Source organism: Rhinolophus ferrumequinum, chromosome 15 (assembly GCF_004115265.2).
Source record: "Rhinolophus ferrumequinum isolate MPI-CBG mRhiFer1 chromosome 15, mRhiFer1_v1.p, whole genome shotgun sequence".
NCBI classification, from domain to species: domain Eukaryota; kingdom Metazoa; phylum Chordata; class Mammalia; order Chiroptera; family Rhinolophidae; genus Rhinolophus; species Rhinolophus ferrumequinum.
In genome coordinates this window covers 34,647,188-34,665,735 of record NC_046298.1, presented here as the reverse complement: position 1 = coordinate 34,665,735, position 18,548 = coordinate 34,647,188, and the positions used below count along the sequence as shown (strand labels likewise).

Below are 18,548 nucleotides of genomic sequence, written 5' to 3'. Positions count from 1 at the left end.
TCACGTGTCAGGAGGCCCTCCCCTCTGGCCCTTGCCAGCTGCAGATGCTGCTGTCAGGAAAGCAGATGCTGCATCGAGAGGCCTGGGGGTGGGGTGGGGGAGAGGTCGAGGTCTCCTGGCTTCAAGCTACTTCCCAGCGTGGTTGCCCAGCAGTGTCACGTGGCCTAGGTCGGTGTGTGACTGTTATCCTGGGGCTCTGAATCTGTTCCGAATCCAGGCAGTCAAAAGGGGCTGTCCCTGACTTCCACTGCTGATAGGGCAGGGCCGTGCCAGAGGTAAGTACAGCTACGTGCCCTCATTGTCTCCTCGGGGACCAAGGCCTCCTGACACCGCAGCCACTGCCAGGCACACAGCAGGCCTCTCTCTTCTGTCTTTGGGAGCTGCCACAAACCTCACGCTCCATGCAGGTTGGTGCTGGGTAGAACATAGGCACTGAGAGGTCAGTGTGTGGTACTCAAGGGCCAGCCACGGCCTGGCAGCGTCAGCTGGACTGGGCCCCCCGTGCCACATTTCCCCCGACTGGCTGCATGTGAACATACCCTGAGAGCTGGGGGTACAGTGTGGACGTGGCCAGAGGACACAGCGAACTGGGGGCCAAGCAGCTCTCCCCCTGCCGCTGTGCAGGACTCAGACCGTGTCAGGGAATGACAGCACTGGGTGAGAGGAGGGTTCCCCGGGATCCTGGCCACACCCACAGCACTGTGAGGCCCAGTGTGTCTCAGCCTGGTGTCAGGGGCTCGGCCCAGCCTGCTTGGGGACAGACAGCCTACCCTGATAAACACGTGTGCCTGGCCCCAGGCAGGCCAGCGTCAGTGCCATCCCATACCAGGGCAGTCCTGCTCCAGTTCTACTGTCCTGGAAGTAGTGCCAGGCCCACTTCTCCAACTGTCTGTAAACTACCCATTCTTCATGGCCTTGTGCCAGTCCACCGCATGCTGTGCTGACTCCAGGGCACACTGGCGCCCCTCCCCAGGCTCTTGGGACCAGTGGTGGACATGGTGGACACTGGCCGTGTTCTGGTCTATACCTAGCCCTTTATTGTCTTATATTTGTCACTAAGGCCCAGGTCTTTCCTCCCAGACATTATTCTTATACTCTCTGCCTACCCAGTCCCAGGGACGTGTGGTCATCAGAGCTGGTTGAGACCTGGGGCTGAACTTGGCAGCTGGGGACAGGGTCTGGTGCAGAAGGGGACTGCAGCGTGGTGTGCCTGGTCAGGGGGGCCTCGGCAAAGGAGGGCAGCTTCCGTCCACAGGGCCACACAGGGGCCTCTTCCTGCAGCACCTTCTGCCTGGTTGGATTGTGGAGAGGGCAGCTTTTGATGGATCTTTATGTCATGTGATTTCAATGCCAAGTGATCGGAGGTGACTCCTAGCATCTGAAGAGTCTGTTAGTAGAGCCAGGACCTGTTGTATTGATCTCCTTGGGTATAGGATCTCTAGTCATCTGACATTTAATTACAAGCCGCTAACAAGGTGATTTGCCGCTTACCTTGTATTTCTACTTGAGAGGGAGGGACCTGCTCACCCTTCGTTCTGATTTTGTTCCTGACCCTCTCCTTTGGCAGATGTATGCTTTCTGCCTCCATAAATTCTATCTTAACATTTCTGCCCTTTGGGACCTTGACCTTCCAGGTCTCCTCGGTGTGAAACCTAGAGGGGGCAGCCGAGGGGGCAGCCTGGGTTGGGTCCTGGGACTCAGCCCACCGAGTCAGAGTGTTTCTGTGTGGCAGCCTCCCCAGCCACAGTCTGATGTTTTTGCTTTTATGACTGGGTGAAACTCATCCCCTTTTAAACTGATTTCTAGGGAGAAGAAGGAGAACTGGTCTCCAAATGCAGTAAAACAGAGGAGGTCTTGAGTGTCAAATAGTGTAGAATTACAGCCCCACAGCCTGGCTCATCCTGAGTCTGTATTTTTGAAACAGAATCTTACATGAAGGCTTCAGTGGAATTCAGAGGACGACTCGCTTTCAGGTTCAGGGACTTTCTGCAGTGCTCTGTTGTCATTGCCATCGTTTATCCGTTTTGTCATGACTCTTACTGCTGTGGTTCCCACTGGAAACGAGGGTTCTTATTGACATTGAGACAGGTGCTTCACTCTGGGGTAAAGTCGTCAGCTCCCACAGATCCCTTCGTCCCTCCCGCCCTGTCCCATGATGGGCCGCAGCTCTCACTCCCATCACAGAGGAGGCCGAGGCTCAAGGACATGAAAGGTTTCATCCATGGCCCCACAGCTGGGGAGCAGCAGAGCTGGGATGCTACCCCAGGACCTTTGGATTCCAGAGGCCCTGCCCTTCGGCTCTGCATTTGCCCTGTCAGAAATGAGGACAGGGACATATCTATGGAGGTGATACAAGCTCTCAAGTGCCTTTGATTCTCTGTGGCTTGAAATGGAGCCTGACAAAAATACTGCTGGACTGAGACACCTGGGCTGGAGGCACTAGAGGTACCCGGGGCCGACTCCGTCATGGAAGGTGACAGGAGGCCCCTTATGTCGGGGACGGGCCAGTTCTACAGTGCTCTGTCTAATTTTGGGCAGCCTTGGTCATCTGTGACAAATCACAGACGGGAAGCAGCTGACACTTGTCTCCTCTGAGAGAAGACGGAGCCCCCCACCCAGGCTGTGGCTGATCACTTGATATCGGGTATAAAATGCAGGTGTCTGATGTAGCAACCCTGGCTTCTAGTTCTCCTCCTCCCCACAGACGATCCTGGGTGTTATTATTGAGACAGTATAGTGAGTGGTGCTTCCCTGGAGAAAGGGGGCGCTCAGGAGAACCTCGAGAGGTGCTTCAGGGCCTTGGTGTGAAGGCGCAGTGCAAAGGCTGGTACTCATAACAGGATGAGAGCTGGCCAGGTGGAGGGCGCGTGGTGTGCCCTCACTCTTCTTAATGGCACTGGGCAGATGTTGGCAGGCATCATGGTCGCTGGCTCGGATGCAGGCAGGACGGATGTAAGAGACACCATTGTGGCAGCCTGGTGATGGATGCTGCCTGCCTCTCAGCCTCAGCGTGGGGAGGCATCGGGGGAGGTGGGGTGTGTGGTGGCATTTCAGAAGGGGCAGCTACTGTGTGGGACTGCTGGCCCGGGGTTACTAGATACTCCCGATTTTGCAAGAGTAGCTGCAAATCCATGTTGTTTGTGATCTTTCCTGATGTTTACATTTTAGAAACAATCTCAAATTTTTGAATGCACTGCCAGCCACCAGTGTGCACCCCTGTTTCAGACGGCCGTGGAAAACGGTTCATTTTTAAAAGCTTAGGTTCCTGCATGGTGAAGCCCGGCTCCGTGACGCAGCGCAGGCCTTCTTAACAGAGGATTGCCCAGCCTCCTTTTCCGGATCACCCCCGTGAAGAGTAGGGACTCTAGGCCTGAGGGCGCGTGAGGTGTCCATGGGAAGCCTCTGATTGTCACCAGGGGAGGGTCCTTGTCCATGGGGCTCTGATGAGATCTGCGTGTGCTGTTCGCCTCGACCTGCCAGGGAGGCTGGGCTGCCTGGGAAATCAATGCAGCACTGGGCTGTGAGAGCTGATGGGTCCCCAGTGACAATCGCTCCACGGCAATGAGACCCTGTGCTGACAGAGCCACGCTGTCCTGCGTGCCGGAGCTGCATTTTAAGCTGGCGACACATAGCCGTGTCATGTCCCCTTAATCTCTGAGGCACGGAACCAGGCTGTGTTGATGAGAGTATAGCACAAATGGGTGTCCACGGGGAAGGGGAAAGGCAGATGGAGCTGCCAGGCGGGGGCGGTTTGGCAGCCACAGGGGTAACCAGGACCCACTCAAGCAGTTGTGATCAATAAAAGCTGTGGCCCTGCCAGGACTAGCAGGCGCCCAGCCTGCTCTGTGTCGGGCCTGGATCCTGTGATCCGTCTGCGCTTCAGGTGGGCGGAGAGGTCTGCTTCCTCTTCCATTCCTCCTAAGCAGCACGTCCTGCGTCATTGCTGAGAGAAGAGCCATCAGCTTGCACATTTGTTATCCCGCAACTCTCTCCTAAGGACAGCAGCGCGTGCAATCCCCAAGTGCCTGTTCGCTCTGGGGTTCTGCTGCCATAATGGATGGAATGTTCTGTGCCGGTGAATGGAGACCCTTCGCCAACGTAACAGCACTCCCAGTTCCTGCCACGTGGCTCTTGTTCTTTTCAGTGAGCCTCCCCCTTCTCCAGGAGGGCCTGGGACACGGCAGGGGCTCAGTCAAGCCAATCGTTTGTGTAACAGAGGCCAAGGGATCCCCGTGGTCGTCGGAGCAGTGACTGAATCACTGAGGGGGGTCCAGGGAGATGGAGCCTCAGGCACCTCTGGTGCGACGGTGGCTGGTTTACCCCTGGAAGGGCGTCTGGCCTTGAGCCTCAGATACCTGGACAAAGCATACGCTTTGCACCTCACAGTTTCACTGGGTCAGATTTGGGGGGGGGGGTTGTTAAAGGAAATAAATGTTGTAAGGAATTTGTCTTAAGGAAGTAAAGTCTTCTGTACAAGGATGTTCATCTGGGCATTCTTTATAATAGTTCATCCTCAGAAATAATTTAAGTGTCCCACAGAGGAGTGAATGAATACATCATGCGACATCTGTTAAGAGAATTTCGTGCAGCCATAGGCTCAGCGCTGGGCTTTGCTCTTTTTTGATCTGCGAATCTGGGCAGATGATGTAGCTAACCCGTAAGCCTTTCTCATTGGTGAAGTGTGGACGTCGGCAGCACCAGCTTCGTGGGTGGTTAAATGAGATGATATCTGAAGTGCCTGGCACAGGCCATAATCAGAAGCTCATCAGACACTCACCATCCCCAGCAGTAGTGCCTGGGAAAAATCATGGGTGTGAAGAATATTTAATAATAGGGAATAAGTGAGGCGTGTAACTTTGTATGATCCAAATGTCATTATAGATCTCGGTGTTTATGTGCGGAGATAAAAGGTCTCTGGGGATGGGATTGTAGGTGTATTTTATCGTTTTATAGTTTTCAGTATCTCCCAGGTTTTCTCTGGGAGCCTCTGAGTATTAAAAAGCATATATACATATGTCAAGACTATCAAAACGTGCACTTTAAATATGTGCCGTGTAGAGTATGTCGGTGACAGCTCAATAAAGCTGTAAAAACAACAGAGCCTCCGCACTCTTGCCCTGTGTCAGGGTGCTGAAGAGTTTAGAGTGGGCTGTTGGGAGGGGCAAGTGCTGCAGAGAAGACGCAGTTCTCTGCCCGGGACGGAGCAGGGAGCTCAAATACAGTAGGGGTTGCAGTAGCCAAGACGCAGAGCAAACTCAGGGGTGGGGGCAGGAGAGGAAGGTGCTCCCACCAGCGTGGTTGGCATCCCAGGGGTGCAGACTGCACGGCTAATGCAGTGTGATGGGCACGTGACTCGAAATGGAGCCTGACAGAAGTACCACTGGACTGACAGCTGAGCCGGAGGCACTAGAGGTACCCGGGGCCGACTCCATCATAGAAGGTGACAGGAAGCACTTGGAATGATGACCGTCAGTGGGACAGTGGAGGACGGAGTGAATGAACCTGACTGGGTGGTCAGGGGCTGCAATCCTGGGTACGCACTGATGAAGTGGCTAAGTGGGGAGAAGGCGTTGCAACCAGAGGCAAGAGCCCGAGCGAAGGCACGGAGAGATGAGCTTCCCTGGTGTGCTCATTCAAGGGGCTGGGGCAGGAAGCAAGCAGGACGCAGGGATGCGAGGCCTGAGTGGGCCACAATGGAAGGATGGAGAGCGGGGATGTGGGCTGGGGGCCTGGGGCGGCTGTTGGGGATGCTAACTCCCCATGGTCTAGGAGATGAATGGGGTGGTGTAGGGAGGAAGGTGTCTGCTCTGGGGAAGGGAGCCTGGTGGGCCCGGTGCCTGAGAGGTTGCCGGAACAGGTCTTTCAGGAGGGCTTTGGCAGATGAGCAGAAGCGCGGGCCTTGGAGGGTGGGCACATCTGGCCGTTTGGAGCCCAGGATCCTTGTGGGACCTGGAGGCAAGGTCACATGTGGGGAACTGCCCGACTTAGGTTTGAATCCCTCTCTGCCACTTGATAGCTGTGTGGCTTTCAGAAGTTCCTTATTTTCTATACGCCCCAGTTTCACTGGCGACAACAGCACTGTTTTAAGGATCTGCTCAGTACGCACGAGCTGTCATCATTAAGTAACGGTGGTAAATCATCTCCATCCGCCTTCCTGTGGTTGCTCTAAAGTGGATTTTTCTTTCTGACCTTTCAGATTGCCAATGTCCTGATGGCACAGAGTCCTGCTGTCCTCCTCACTTTGGTAAGTGGCAGGTGTCCGGGGACCGGGCAGTATTTGCACATGGGAAGGGGTTTTAGAGAGCTGCCAGCCCCTGCAGAGGTCGGGACTGTAGGGGAGGACTGAGAAACCAAGAGAAACGGTCCTCAGGGCACTAAGTAGCGACACCATCTCAGTCTGAACGGCTTTATTCGCCTGTCTCGACGTCCTCAATTCTGCGGACTCCCTGGTATGTGCTGTGTCCTGTCACGAAGCCACTGGGGACAAGACCCCATACCCACTCCAAGGGTTAAAACCTGGCCGGAGGATGTATTTGCGTCAGGGCTCATGGGCTTTGTGGATGCAGAATATCAATTTGCTTCCACCCCGTGTCTCCTGCAATGTTAACAGAATTTTAAAAACACACGCTTGCCGTCTGTCCGTGAGGGTGCTAGGCTGTGCACCGTCATATTTTGAACTCCGGGCACTGAATAACCGAGGGCCTGCCGTGGCCTGGGCGGGGCGGGGCTGCACGGTGACCAGGTGCCCTCGCAGCCCGTGGGGGCTCTTGGGCTGTGAAAAGGCTCAGGCAAGAAGCCTGCTTTCTGATACTTCTTCGACCTTGGGAACTTCAGACATGAAGCATGTGCAACCTTCTTTCCTCCCAAAGTGACCCTTCTTCTCTCCTTTGGTAATCAATTTTTACCGAAATAGTTTCTCTTGGTTATTTTTGTTAGCACTTCACATGGTCTCTTTTTCCTGCTCTGCTGTTCTGAGAGCTGAGAAGAAGGAAGGTTGTATTAGATGATTGTGGTCACAGATGGTCCAGTGCGTTTTATTGGGGGGTGGGATTCCATTAGCTGTCGACCTGCAGTTTCTGAGAAAGACGGGGTAGTTTTTACATGCCTTGCCTCTCTGGGGATGGCACATTTTCCTTTGAATCTTTTGTTTTGTCTTTGCTTCTGTCCAAGCTGCACTTGGATTCTCCTTACAGTTAGGACAAGGAGAAGAATGTAACAGCATCTCTGGAAGAGCTGGATTTGACAGTGCTCTTTCGGACAGTCGGTGGGGAGTGTGTGCACGTGTGTGCATGAGATGGGGCCAGCCTGGGAGAGCAGGTTGGTGGGAGGGGGTGGTCAAGGTCTGAGCTCTTCTCGCCCAGCTGCCGCGTGTGCTGAAGCAGGCGGAGTTGGTGTCTGCAAAGTGCTCTGACAGAGGAGACCTTGTTTTCTCTGCTTTTCAAGATGCTGCAGAAAAAGGAGGGCCTGCCCTTGTGCTGGGACCCAGCTTGGAATTACCTAAAAGACAGGGAGGGGTGGCTTCCCTTGGCTAGGGTGGGTACTTGCCCGGTCCTGGGTCACGCTGGAGGACGCAGGCCTTCCAGTGCAGGCTGTGGAGATGCCACTTGGACCTGTGCGATGTCTCTGTGCCCTCACACTCCCTCTCTCTCTCCAGCGCGGCGTCAACACTGACAGCGGCAGTGTCTGCAGGGAGGCCTCCTTCGAGGGCATCAGCAAGTGAGTCCTGGGGCCCCAGGAACTGCTTTCTCCATCCTCCACAGCTCACGTCTTCCCCAGCAGGCCTTTACCCATCTACAGACTAGACAGGAAGTATACACGCAAGAGGATGCTAAAAGGGCGTTAGATGGGGCATTTTGAGGAAATGTTTAGAAAAATAATTTGCCGAACTTCACTTTGACTTTGACTTTCAGGCACAGATGCCACTTCTCTTGAGCTCTGTAATGAAAGTACAGGCCCTCTGAGTGTTCAGGGAGCCTTGGCCACCGTGTGTGCACAGGCCGGCCCCTGCCCAGGCAGCTGTTTGCAGAGACCTGCTCTGAGCTCTGTGCTCTCTGTTCTCATCAGCCCTCTCCTCCTACTCCCCACCCCTGCTCACAACTCCCCCGTGTCGCTCGCTGCCCTAGCCCCAGATTGGGACCCTCTTCCCTGCCCTTACTCCCCATTTGAGCACTAGGCTGAGCCTCCAAACCCTGTTCCCCCCTCTAGACCTCTCCAGCAGGAGGGCAGATGGTGGGCACACGGAGTACAGCACCTCACACCAGGGCCCCTGGAGGATGCTGTGTCTCTGGGCTGGGGCTGTTTTACCTGCGGGGGGTGGGGTGGAGTAGGGGGCGTCTGTGGGGTCTGCATTGCTGGCCTAAGGCTAGGGCAGACAAGACCCTGGGGTAGGGGCTACCTGCTCCTCCAGGCTGCTGAGCTGGACAGGTCCCGGCCAGCTCCTGTACCTCGAGTGCAGCCCCTCCCCCGCGACGCTTACTCTGCGCCACTGCGTCCTCTGTCGTCCTTTGGTGGACGGAGGCCTTATAATTATGTATGAGCCTGAGCCATGGGAATTTGTGTGTCTGTGTGGTAGCGGGGTGATTAGGAAGGATTAGAAGCTCATACATATGTATCACGTCCCCCGTGATAAGAGCGACGGGGTAGGGGGAGTGGGTATCAGGTTTGCTTCTTTTCATTGCTCAAATCTCCGCATCCTCTCAGGAGGTTCCCCAGAGTGGCCATGCCTCCCATGCTGGCAGCGATTAGCCCAGCTCGTTGAAATGCTGGCTGTAGAGCCGCTGTCTTTCCCTAGGCCCTTGGGGGTGTGTTTGCGGGGTATAACCCCCTGCTGCCTGTCCTGGGCTGACCCTCCCCTGGTCCCCCCCAGCACTGCCAGGTAGTACTTGTATTCTAGCACCCTGCCCACCTCCCTCCACCACCACGGAACGGCTCTGTGGTCCCCATCACCGTGGTGTTGGTGGAGGAGGGAGTCCTGCCTCACTGACCGGCTCTGCGACCTCAGCAGAAATTGCCCTGAGCCTCGGTTCCCCCACACGTAGCATGCTTAGGCATGTCATCGGGACAAAATGAGATGCCACTCGCCCAGAGCCTGGCACGGAGCTGGTGCTCGGTAAAACCCTGCTGAGTCCTGTTGCCTCTCCGAGCTTCAGTCTCCCCGTCTGTGCAGTGGGCCAGGTGGGCTTGTGGATCACTGATTACAAGTCCCCTGGTGTCAGTGAGCTATGGGCCTTCTCGGCTGTGGGGCTTTGCCTGCTCCCTCCAGAGGTCTCCCTGCTGCAGAGAATGCCTGCTCAACACCCCGGGAACAGATCTGGTGGGTGGTGTGACAGGCGTGGTTCCTGGGGGACAGCTCAGGGTGTGGCCCCTGAGAGCAGAGCAGTGTTGGCTGCTCCCAGAGGGAGGTGGATGTGTGGGACCCAGGGACCTTATCACTGTCGTCCCCACCCCCTTGGGAGCAGTGCCGCTGTGAACCCGACCTCTCCTTGTACAAGCTGACCCCGTCCTCTGTCCACTGTCGCTCCCTGTGTCCCTGTGGCCCCTGCCAAGAGCCCAGAGGATCCTGTGCCCGGCCAAACCCTCACCCACCTGGTTGGCATTTGGGAGGCTTTTTAGAGAAGCAGGATTGCCCTGACTTTGCACACTCTCCCCAGGCACTGGGCTGGTCCCTCTCCAACCCATGCAGGCTGACTACGGGGTACTCCCCAGGCCCCTCACTGCTGAGCTGAGGGATTCATTCTCACACTCACGTGTGGGGCTGAGTTTTCTGACTTGGCTGCCACACCACACATGAGAACCCTCCCGTGTATCTGTCTGCTTTAGGGTCCCCTGGCCTGCTTGTGGTACTCCCTCCCCTCCTGTCCCCTTGAGGCTTGTCCCCATGCCTCCCTCTGGGCCTCCTATCCCACTGTGGCATCCACCCCCACTCCATACGCCATGGGCACTGACCTTGGCCCCGGCCTCTGCCTCCAGCTGCCCACCAGTGCCTTCCTTGCAGAGAGTCCTGTCTGCTTTCCTGGGGTCTAGGTGCAGCCCAGCCCCCTGCCTCCCACCCACCCTATCTGCTAACACCTTGACTCTGCCACCTGCTGGCCTCTGTGCCAGGCTGGGGGGACCCTTGTCCTCAAGGGCCAGTGAGGCTCACCGACTGAGTTCACCTGCCTGCCGTGAACGGCTCCAGCTGTTGGCTGGGGCTAATAATAGCCTGTTTCCTAAGCAAGATGAATCTTACTGTTGTCCTACTTTCCAGCGCTCAACTGCTTCTATCACTGGTCGCTTCTCACTGCCCTAATGAAGTGTCTTATTCCTGGAATTTTTGGGTTTGACCCTTTTGAACGTCTCTGCATCACCTCCCATCTTAGATCCTTGATTGACCTGCTTTAGCAGAAGTTCGGGTTTGGCCTCTCGGTTTGTACTGATGGGTTATCTCAGGCTGCCTTTACCCCTTGGCCTGCGGAGAGGGGAGCAGGAGAGGAGGCAGTTTTTGGTAGAAGAATGGCCCCGCTAGGCCTCCCATGCCAGATCTCTGGGTTCTGCCTGGTCCAGCTGGGTGAGCTTCTCGCCCAATCTGGTCCCAGTGTGGCTTCTCAGGCTCGGCTGCCTTGGGTCTGTCACACTTGGGCTCAGTCTTGTGGGGCTGTGGATTTGGACCTGGGAGACCTCAGACCTCCCTCCGCCTTCCCAGATCAGGGCTGGGCCACCTGCTGCCTGCAGCAGGGGTGGGCCAGGTCTCGCAGTGGTGGGGTCAATAGAGGACCGGAAGCAAAGGTGAGGTGGGGGTGGTAGACACACACTGGGATCGCCCCATCCTTGAGCCCCCTGGGCTCAAGGGGTTTGCTTTTTGTCCTCCCTGGGAAACCAGAGGTGTGATTATGATTATGATGGTGAAGAGATCAGGTGGGGACAGTCTGCCAGGTCTTAGGCTGAGTTTCGGCTCTGGCCCAGGCCACAGCTCCCATGGATGGCCAGATCGGAGCGGGGACAGCTCTCACAGAAGGTGTGGAAGGAGCAGGCCCATCTGTGGGCTCTAGAGAATGGGGTCAGGCGCTCCTTGCCAGGTCCTGGTGAGGGCACGCCAGGCTGGTCTGGGTCTGCGTCTAGGCGAAGCTGAGATGGAGAGCATCGCTCTGCAGTCAGGAGGTCGTGAGGCTTCTGCCTGTGTGCTGTGCACCCCCACGGCTGCCTGCAGCAGTTGGTTCGTGCAGCCTGGGAGCAAAGTCAGACATGATAAATCTTTGTTAGCATGTGAGGAGGTGGACTTTGGAGCAGATTTTCCTGAGAGAGAGAGATGCCGACTATGAAGGGAAAGAGCTGGTCTGTGGAGGCTCAGGTGGCCTGAGCCGACCGGCGGTTGCTCATCCATCAAGTTTGCATAGCTGAATGGGGGTGCTTCCCTAGCATTCAGAACTCTAGCATGAGAGTTCCCCCCAAAGCAGGCAGACTGTGCGCCTAGGAGCCTGGGGGGTGGGGAATGAGTTGCAGAGGGCTCTGTTTCATGCCGTTGTCTGACAGAGAAATAGAGTCGATATTTGACATCAGCTGGTTATTCAGGATAAGTGGACGTCTTATCTTTCGGCATTTACTTAAATTGCCTTGCATATTTGAAGAGAATTGGTTACAGATTAATTCCATTGAAATAAGCAGTTAAATATGAAATTGCTGAATTTAGGGGTCATTAATACAGGAATATTAATATTCCAAGATGTGAATTTTAAAACCCAGGTAGTAGAGGGACATTATTAAAACTTGACAGTTATAGCAAAATGCCAGTCTGTGCTGTAGGGACCTTGGCCTTCTGGGTACTAATTGTGTATCAAGTTAGTATTTAGAATTGGACTTCTAATTATGCCCCGTGGATTCTCCACAGGAGATGGATCCTGAAGGGACAAGAACCCGCTTTAGTTCCTAGGAGGAGTAGGGAGTGGGGTTCCCTTCCAGGGCTTGCTCTCCAGGCAGGCCTTGCCTCCCTCCTTGGGTTAGAAACTGCAGGGAGGAGGCTGGGGGCTGGGGCAGGGGTGGTTGGGCCCATGCTACTGGCCTTCATCACGCAGCCCACTATGGAACCCACCAGGGAATTACCCTCTCCTTCCATGACACCCCTCCCCCCACCTCCCAGGCACTGGTGGGTTTGCGATTGTTGTTACACAATTATATGCTCATCATAGAAAATGCTAACTAGCACGGTGACAAAAGCAAGGACTATCCAAAGTTCATTGCCCTGAGCTCAACCCTGTCAAACACTGTGACAAATGTCTTTTCTGTGTGTATCTGAGTACGTTTCTCTGGGTGTTTTTGTGTTTGAATGTGGGTTTGTGTGAGTGTGTATCTCTACATGTGTGTATTTGGGTGTGGAACTTGGTGTGTTACTCTAAGTGTATGCCTGTGTGTGTATGTGTGTGTGTGTGTGTGTGTCTGGGTGCGTCTGCCAGTCTCTGAGTGTGTGTGCCTGAGTCCGTGTGTATGTACGCGTCTGCCTGCGTCTGTGAAGATTCATCTGAGTGTTTGTCTGTGGTGTACACATCTGTGTGTGTCTGCATGAGCCTCTTTTCTAAGTGTATGCTGCCTCTGTGTGTGTTTGTCTTGTCTGTTGTGTTTATGCTCGTGCTGTCTGTGTGTTTGTGTCTGTGTACTGGGTCACTTTGCTGCTCATAGGTGTGTGGGTGCATGTGTGTATTGCACGTCCATTTTGTAAAGTGAAATGTGACGGGTGCGTTTGGCTGTTGAGGACCTAGGCCACTGCTTCTCCTAATGTCAAAGTGACATTTGGCGAAATGGGAGGCAGAGGCTGTGCTGTCGTCTTGATTTATGTCATCTGCTGCTCTGTTCTTCACGCTGAACCATATTGGCTGCCTGTGGTCCCTTTGATATTTCACAAGCAGGGCTTTGATTCCACATTTCAGTTGACTTTGAATTAAGTAGTCTGATTTGTGTAGTTAGGAATCCGGAAGCTTTGGCCATCTGGAATCCTCTGGGCCTGCCCCTGACCCCCTTCCCCCTTCTCTCTCCTGTCCTTAATCGTCCTCAGGAGTGGGGGTGCCATCCTCACAACTACAACAGTAGGTAGAGTTGTTTTCAAATACCAGTAATGAGGCCACGGAGAGTCCCTGGGTGGTCACAGGCCTGCATGCCCTGTGTGTGATACCCTGACCTGAGATGGAGCAGGCCTCGGAAGATAGAGGGGTGAAGGCTTGCCAAGCATTCTCTGCTGAGACCTGTCCTTTGTGCCGGGCCACATTGCACTTCCCTAGCTGTCTCACTGATAGCTTGAGCTGTGGGTCACATGACACAGGGTGTCAGAGGTGTTGCCCCGATCGGATCCTTTTGTCTCCTGGGGTCCCCTTTTCAATTATGTTCATCTTATCAAAGAACAACTTTTGGCTTTGTAGATTTTATTTTATTTTATTGGGGAATATTGGGGAACAGTGTGTTTTTCCGGGACCCATCAGCTCCAAGTCAAGTAGTTGTTTTCAATCCAGTCAGCTCCAAGTGAAGTCGTCGTTTTCAATCTAGTTGTGGAGGGTGCAGATCCCTGGCTCATGTGGGAATTGAACTGGCGACCTTGATGTTATGAGCACTGCACTCTAACCAACTGAGTATGTTTGTTTTTTATTTCATTGATTTCTGATCTTTATTGACCTTTTAATTTCTTTAGGTGTATTTGTTCTCTCTAGCTTCTTGAGAAAGAAGAAAGGGACATTCTTGTGAGGGGAGCTTAGGTCACTGTTTTCAATGTTCTTTTCCACTCAGTACATTTAGAGCTCTAAATTTTCCTCTAAGCACTGTTTTAGCTGCATTTCAATGGTTACGGTATTTCATGTTTTTATTTTCTAATTCCATTATTTTTTCTTTGAACAGTGACTATTTAGAAGTTTATTGCTTAATTTCCAAACAATGTGGGGTTTTTATAATTTCCCTTCTGTTACTGATTTCTAGTTTAATTCTATAATCAGTGAACACTTTCTGTGTTTCAACACTTTGAAATTTGTTAAGACTTCCAGCATGTGATCTTGAAGATAAATGTTTCTTGTGTACTTGAAGAGAGCATGTATTTTGTAGTTGTTGGCTGTAGTGCTCTGTATATGTCAATTAAGTCAGGTTGGTTAATTGTATGTTCCTATCTTCTACAACGTTGAATAAAAGTGGAAAGAGAAGACATCTTTGCCTTGTTCTTCATCTTAGGGAAAAGCTTTTAGTCTTTGACCATTCAGTATAATATTAGCTGTGGGTGTTTTGTAGATACCCTTTATCGGGTTGAGGAATCCCTTCTCTTCCCAGTTCATTGAGTGTTTTTATTATGAAAAGGTGTTGGATTTTGTAAGATGCTTTTTCTACATCTGTGTGATTTTACATCGTCTGTGTGGTGTATTACATTGATTTTTTTTTTTTAAGATTTTATTGGGAAAGGGGTACAGGACTTTATTGGGGAACAGTGTATCAATCTTAGTTGTGGAGGGTGCCGTTCAGCTTCAAGTTGTTGTCCTTTCAGTCTTAGTTGTGGAGGGCACAGCTCAGCTCCAGGTCCAGTTGCCGTTGCTAGTTGCAGGGGGCACAGCCCACATCCCTTGTGGGAGTTGAACCGGCAACCGTGTGGTTGAGAGGACGCGCTCCAACCAACTGAGCCATCCAGGAGCTCAGCGGCAGCTCAGCTCAAGGTGCCGTGTTCAATCTTAGTTGCAGGGGGCGCTGCCCACCATCCCTCGCGGGACTCGAGGAATCAAACTGGCAACCTTGTGGTTGAGAGCCCACTGGCCCATGTGGGAATCGAACCGGCAGCCTTTGGCATTAGGAGCATGGAGCTCCAACCGCCTGAGCCACCAGACCGGCCCCACATTGATTGTTTTTTTATGTTGAAGTATGAATATTTTTTTGTATTCCTGGGATAAATCCCACTGGCTATGGTGTATATCCTTTTTATATGTCGATGGATTCTGTTTGCTAATATTTTATTGAAGATTATTTTGCGTGTCTATGTTTATATGGGATTTTTGTATATAATTTTCTTGTGTGTCTTTGTCTGATTTTGATATTAAGGTAATATCTCATAGAATGAGTTGAAAGTGTTCCTTCCTCTTCTAGTTTCTGTAAGAATTTGTGAAGGATTGGTTAATTCTTGTTTAAATTTTTGGTAGAATTACTGAAAGCATTTGATCCTGGGCTTTTCTTTGTGAGAAGTTTTTGATTACTAATTCAATCTCTTCATTTGTTATAGGTCTATTTAGATTTTTTATTTCTTGTGTCAGTCTTGGTAGTTTGTATCTTTAGGAATTTGTCCTTTTCATCTTGGTTATCTAATTTATTATTACACAATTGTTCATCATATTCCCATATAGTCCTTTTGGTTTCTGTTAAATCAGTAGTAATATCCCATCTTTGATTCCTGATTTCAGTAATTTAAGCCTTCTCTTTGTTTCTTGGTCATTCTAGCTAAGACTTTGCCAGTTTTCTTGATCTTTTCAAAGAACCAAATTTTGATTTCATTGGTTTTCTCTATTATTTTCCTATTCTCTATTTTACTTATTTCAACTCTAATCCTTCTTATTTATTCCTTCTGCTTGCAGTTGAGAAAATGAGTATTCTGCTGTTAGATGGAGTCTGTTAGGTCTAGTTGGTTTGTAGTGTTGTTCAAGTCTTCTCTTTCCTTTCATGTAATTGTTGATCTTCTGTGTAATTGTTGTATCCATTACTGAAAGTGTAGTAGTGAAGTCTCCAACTGTTGTTGTTGGATTGTCCATTTCCCCTTCAATTCTGTCAGTATTTGACTCATGTATCTTGGGGCTGTGTTGACAGGTGCATACAGGTTTATAATTATTACATCGACTTCATGAATTGACCTTTTTTCAACATAAAATGCCCTTTTTTGTCCTTAGTAAAACTTTTTGTCTTACAGCTTATTTTGTCTGATATTAGTAGAGGTATCCCAGCTTTCTTTTGGTTTCTGCTTGCATGATACAAATGCTTCTTGACTTACAGTGGACTTATATCCCAATAAACCCATTGTAAATTGAAAATATTTTATGTCAAAAATGCATTTAATACATCTAACCTACTGAACGTCATAGCTTAGCCTAGCCTACCTTAAATGTGCTCAGAACACTTACATGTGCCTACAGTTGGGCAAGTATCTTGAGTTTCATCTCAAGAGTAATTGCCTTCCTCTTCTACTTTTCACCAGAAGCAGGAGACACATTTTTGAAGCATAGCTTTGCTGGGTATGTATAGAATCTTGGTTTACAAATTTTCTTTTAGCACTTTGAATATGTCATTCCACTGCCTTCTGGCCTCTATAGTTTCTGATTAGACATCAGCCATCAGTCTTATTGAGGATTCCCCATACGTGATGAATTGCTTTTTTCTTGCTACCGGGTTTCCCCAAAAATAAGACCTGGCTGGACCATCAGCTCTAATGCGTCTTTTGGAGCAAAAATTAATATAAGACCTGGTATTATATTATATTATATTATATTATATTATATTATATCTGGTCTTATAGTAAAATAAGCCCTGGTCTTATATTAATTTTTGTTCCAAAAGATGCATTAGAGCTGATGGTCCGGCTAGCTCTTATTTTCCAGGAAACGGTACATTCAAGATTCACTTGGAGGACATGGCCTGGGCTGCCAGGTCTGCTGAAGGAAGTGAGCTGGAAGTCACAAAATTAAAGTCTGGGGTCCCCTCTTGGTCATGGTGTCTGTATCTTGAATGAGGTTTTACTTGCTGGTGGATGATTGACCACTGAACTAATGGGCTTGCTTTGTTTTCCTCTATAGGTTCAATGTCAACAACACCATTCTTCATCCAGAGATAGTGGAATGGTAAGTACAGCCTATACTTATATGTTGGCTGTTCATTGTGCTCAGCTCGGGGAGGTGAGAGACCCTGCTGTCCCTGCCTACTCCATCTCAGAGAGCCCATCACATACGCCAGTCCCTGAATCCTCTTCTCTCAGACTCTTCTGTTTATCTTGATTTTTTGTTTTTTGTTTGGTTTGTTTTATTGAAAGGGCATGAGTCACTTGAATGTCAATTAAATTTCTCTTTTCCTTTATTTTCAGTCTTTTAAAGCTCCTACTATAAATAAGCTACCCTTATGTAGCTCGGTTAAAGTACTATAGATAGCGAAAAGAGTAAAAATAAATATCATGCCTAATCCTAATACCAGAAAGGTAAACCTGTTTTCCTCATGTCATACATCTGCCTTCAGTAGTTGGCGTCCTGTTATCCATATTCTTATGTTGCCTGATTTCTTCCCTTGGTGATGCCAGCAGCCCCTACCTGCAGCATAACTGGTTTGTGGTAGGTCGCAGCAGGACAAACTTTCTCAGGTGGGGCATCGTCTCTCTGGACCCTGGAAGTGGCCCTCCAACTCTGGTATGCCACCAGTTTTCTTCTCAAGCCATCGAGTTGCTCTTTGATAGCACCAAAAAGGTTTTTATTTGCTATATGGCTGTACTTACTCTGAATGTGGGAGAGAGGTGAAGCAAGGCCTTTGCCACGTCATCACCTGATTGGGAGGTGTGTGGACTCCTCGTGTCGGATCCCAAGGCCACGTGGTCACATTTCCCTGTCTAGTTAGAAGAGCTCGTTCACCTAGTCTTGGAGCTTGGGAACACACTAACCTAAAGGATGAGTAGGTGTCGGCTGTAGAGGTTGGGGGAAGCGCAGAGAGGGGAAGAAGGAGAGAATGATCCAGTCCGAGGGATCGTTATTCAAAGGTTGGATATAACAGAAAGGGTAATGGCCTCGTGTGGCCGTTATAGAGCTACACCCTAGGAAAGTGGCTCCTGAGCATGGTGGGAAAGTTGGGCAGGGGCTGGATTGGCTATGGTGTCAACTTAGACTTTGTTTTGAGAGAAATTGGAACCATGGGAAACCTTTGAAAGATTTAAGTAGGAGAATGGTAGGATCAGGTTTGCATTCTAAAAAATCACTTTGGCCGCAGATTGGAGACTCAATTGTAGGGCGAGAGTGGGAACAGATTGCCAGTGAGGAGGCTGTTGCAGGATCTAGGTGGTGGGGGAGGGGTGGTGTGACAGACTTGAGAGGTAGGGCGTCAGTCAAAGGAGGAACCTGCTGTGACAGCTGAGTGAAGGGTGGAGTGGAACGTGACTCTGGGCTTTTGTCCTGAGAATCTGGGTGGTGTGTCATCGAGATCGGGATGCTGGGAGAGGCAGGTACTGTTGTAGATCAGGAACTTGTTTGGGGCGTGTTGAGTTCGAGGCAGGTACCAGTGGGAGAGAGGCTGGACTGGAGTTGAAGATTTGAGGGCTGTCGGTAGGCATCGGTATTGACCCTTGTGGGAGCTGGAGGGCAGGCCGGTCAGCCTCCCTCTGTCAGCAGCCCTGGTGCAGCGCCCATCATGGCCACATACTCTGTGAGGGTGGAGCCTATATACTTCAAGTTCACGGCTGGCTCTTGTTTTTATAAAGTAACAAATGCCTGGCCCATCTATAGCCTTCGTTGGCAGAAGAATAAATCCTGGATACTCAGGAATAGGCCTGTGTCCACTTAACTCCCCGCCTGTGACATTCCCTCATGGCCGCTTACTGTCAGGTG

The 18,548-nt window shown here is 51.1% G+C and overlaps 1 protein-coding gene across 1 annotated transcript in view; it reads left to right on the top strand.

Annotated features, from left to right (window-relative positions):
- Positions 1–18,548, top strand: part of PEPD (peptidase D) — a 109,522-nt gene that overhangs the window by 17,425 nt on the left and 73,549 nt on the right. Inside the window, exons 5-7 of the mRNA XM_033127282.1 lie at positions 6,197–6,244; positions 7,655–7,716; positions 16,764–16,808. Coding sequence (XP_032983173.1) covers positions 6,197–6,244; positions 7,655–7,716; positions 16,764–16,808 — 155 coding nt within the window. The remainder of the gene's footprint in view (positions 1–6,196; positions 6,245–7,654; positions 7,717–16,763; positions 16,809–18,548) is intronic.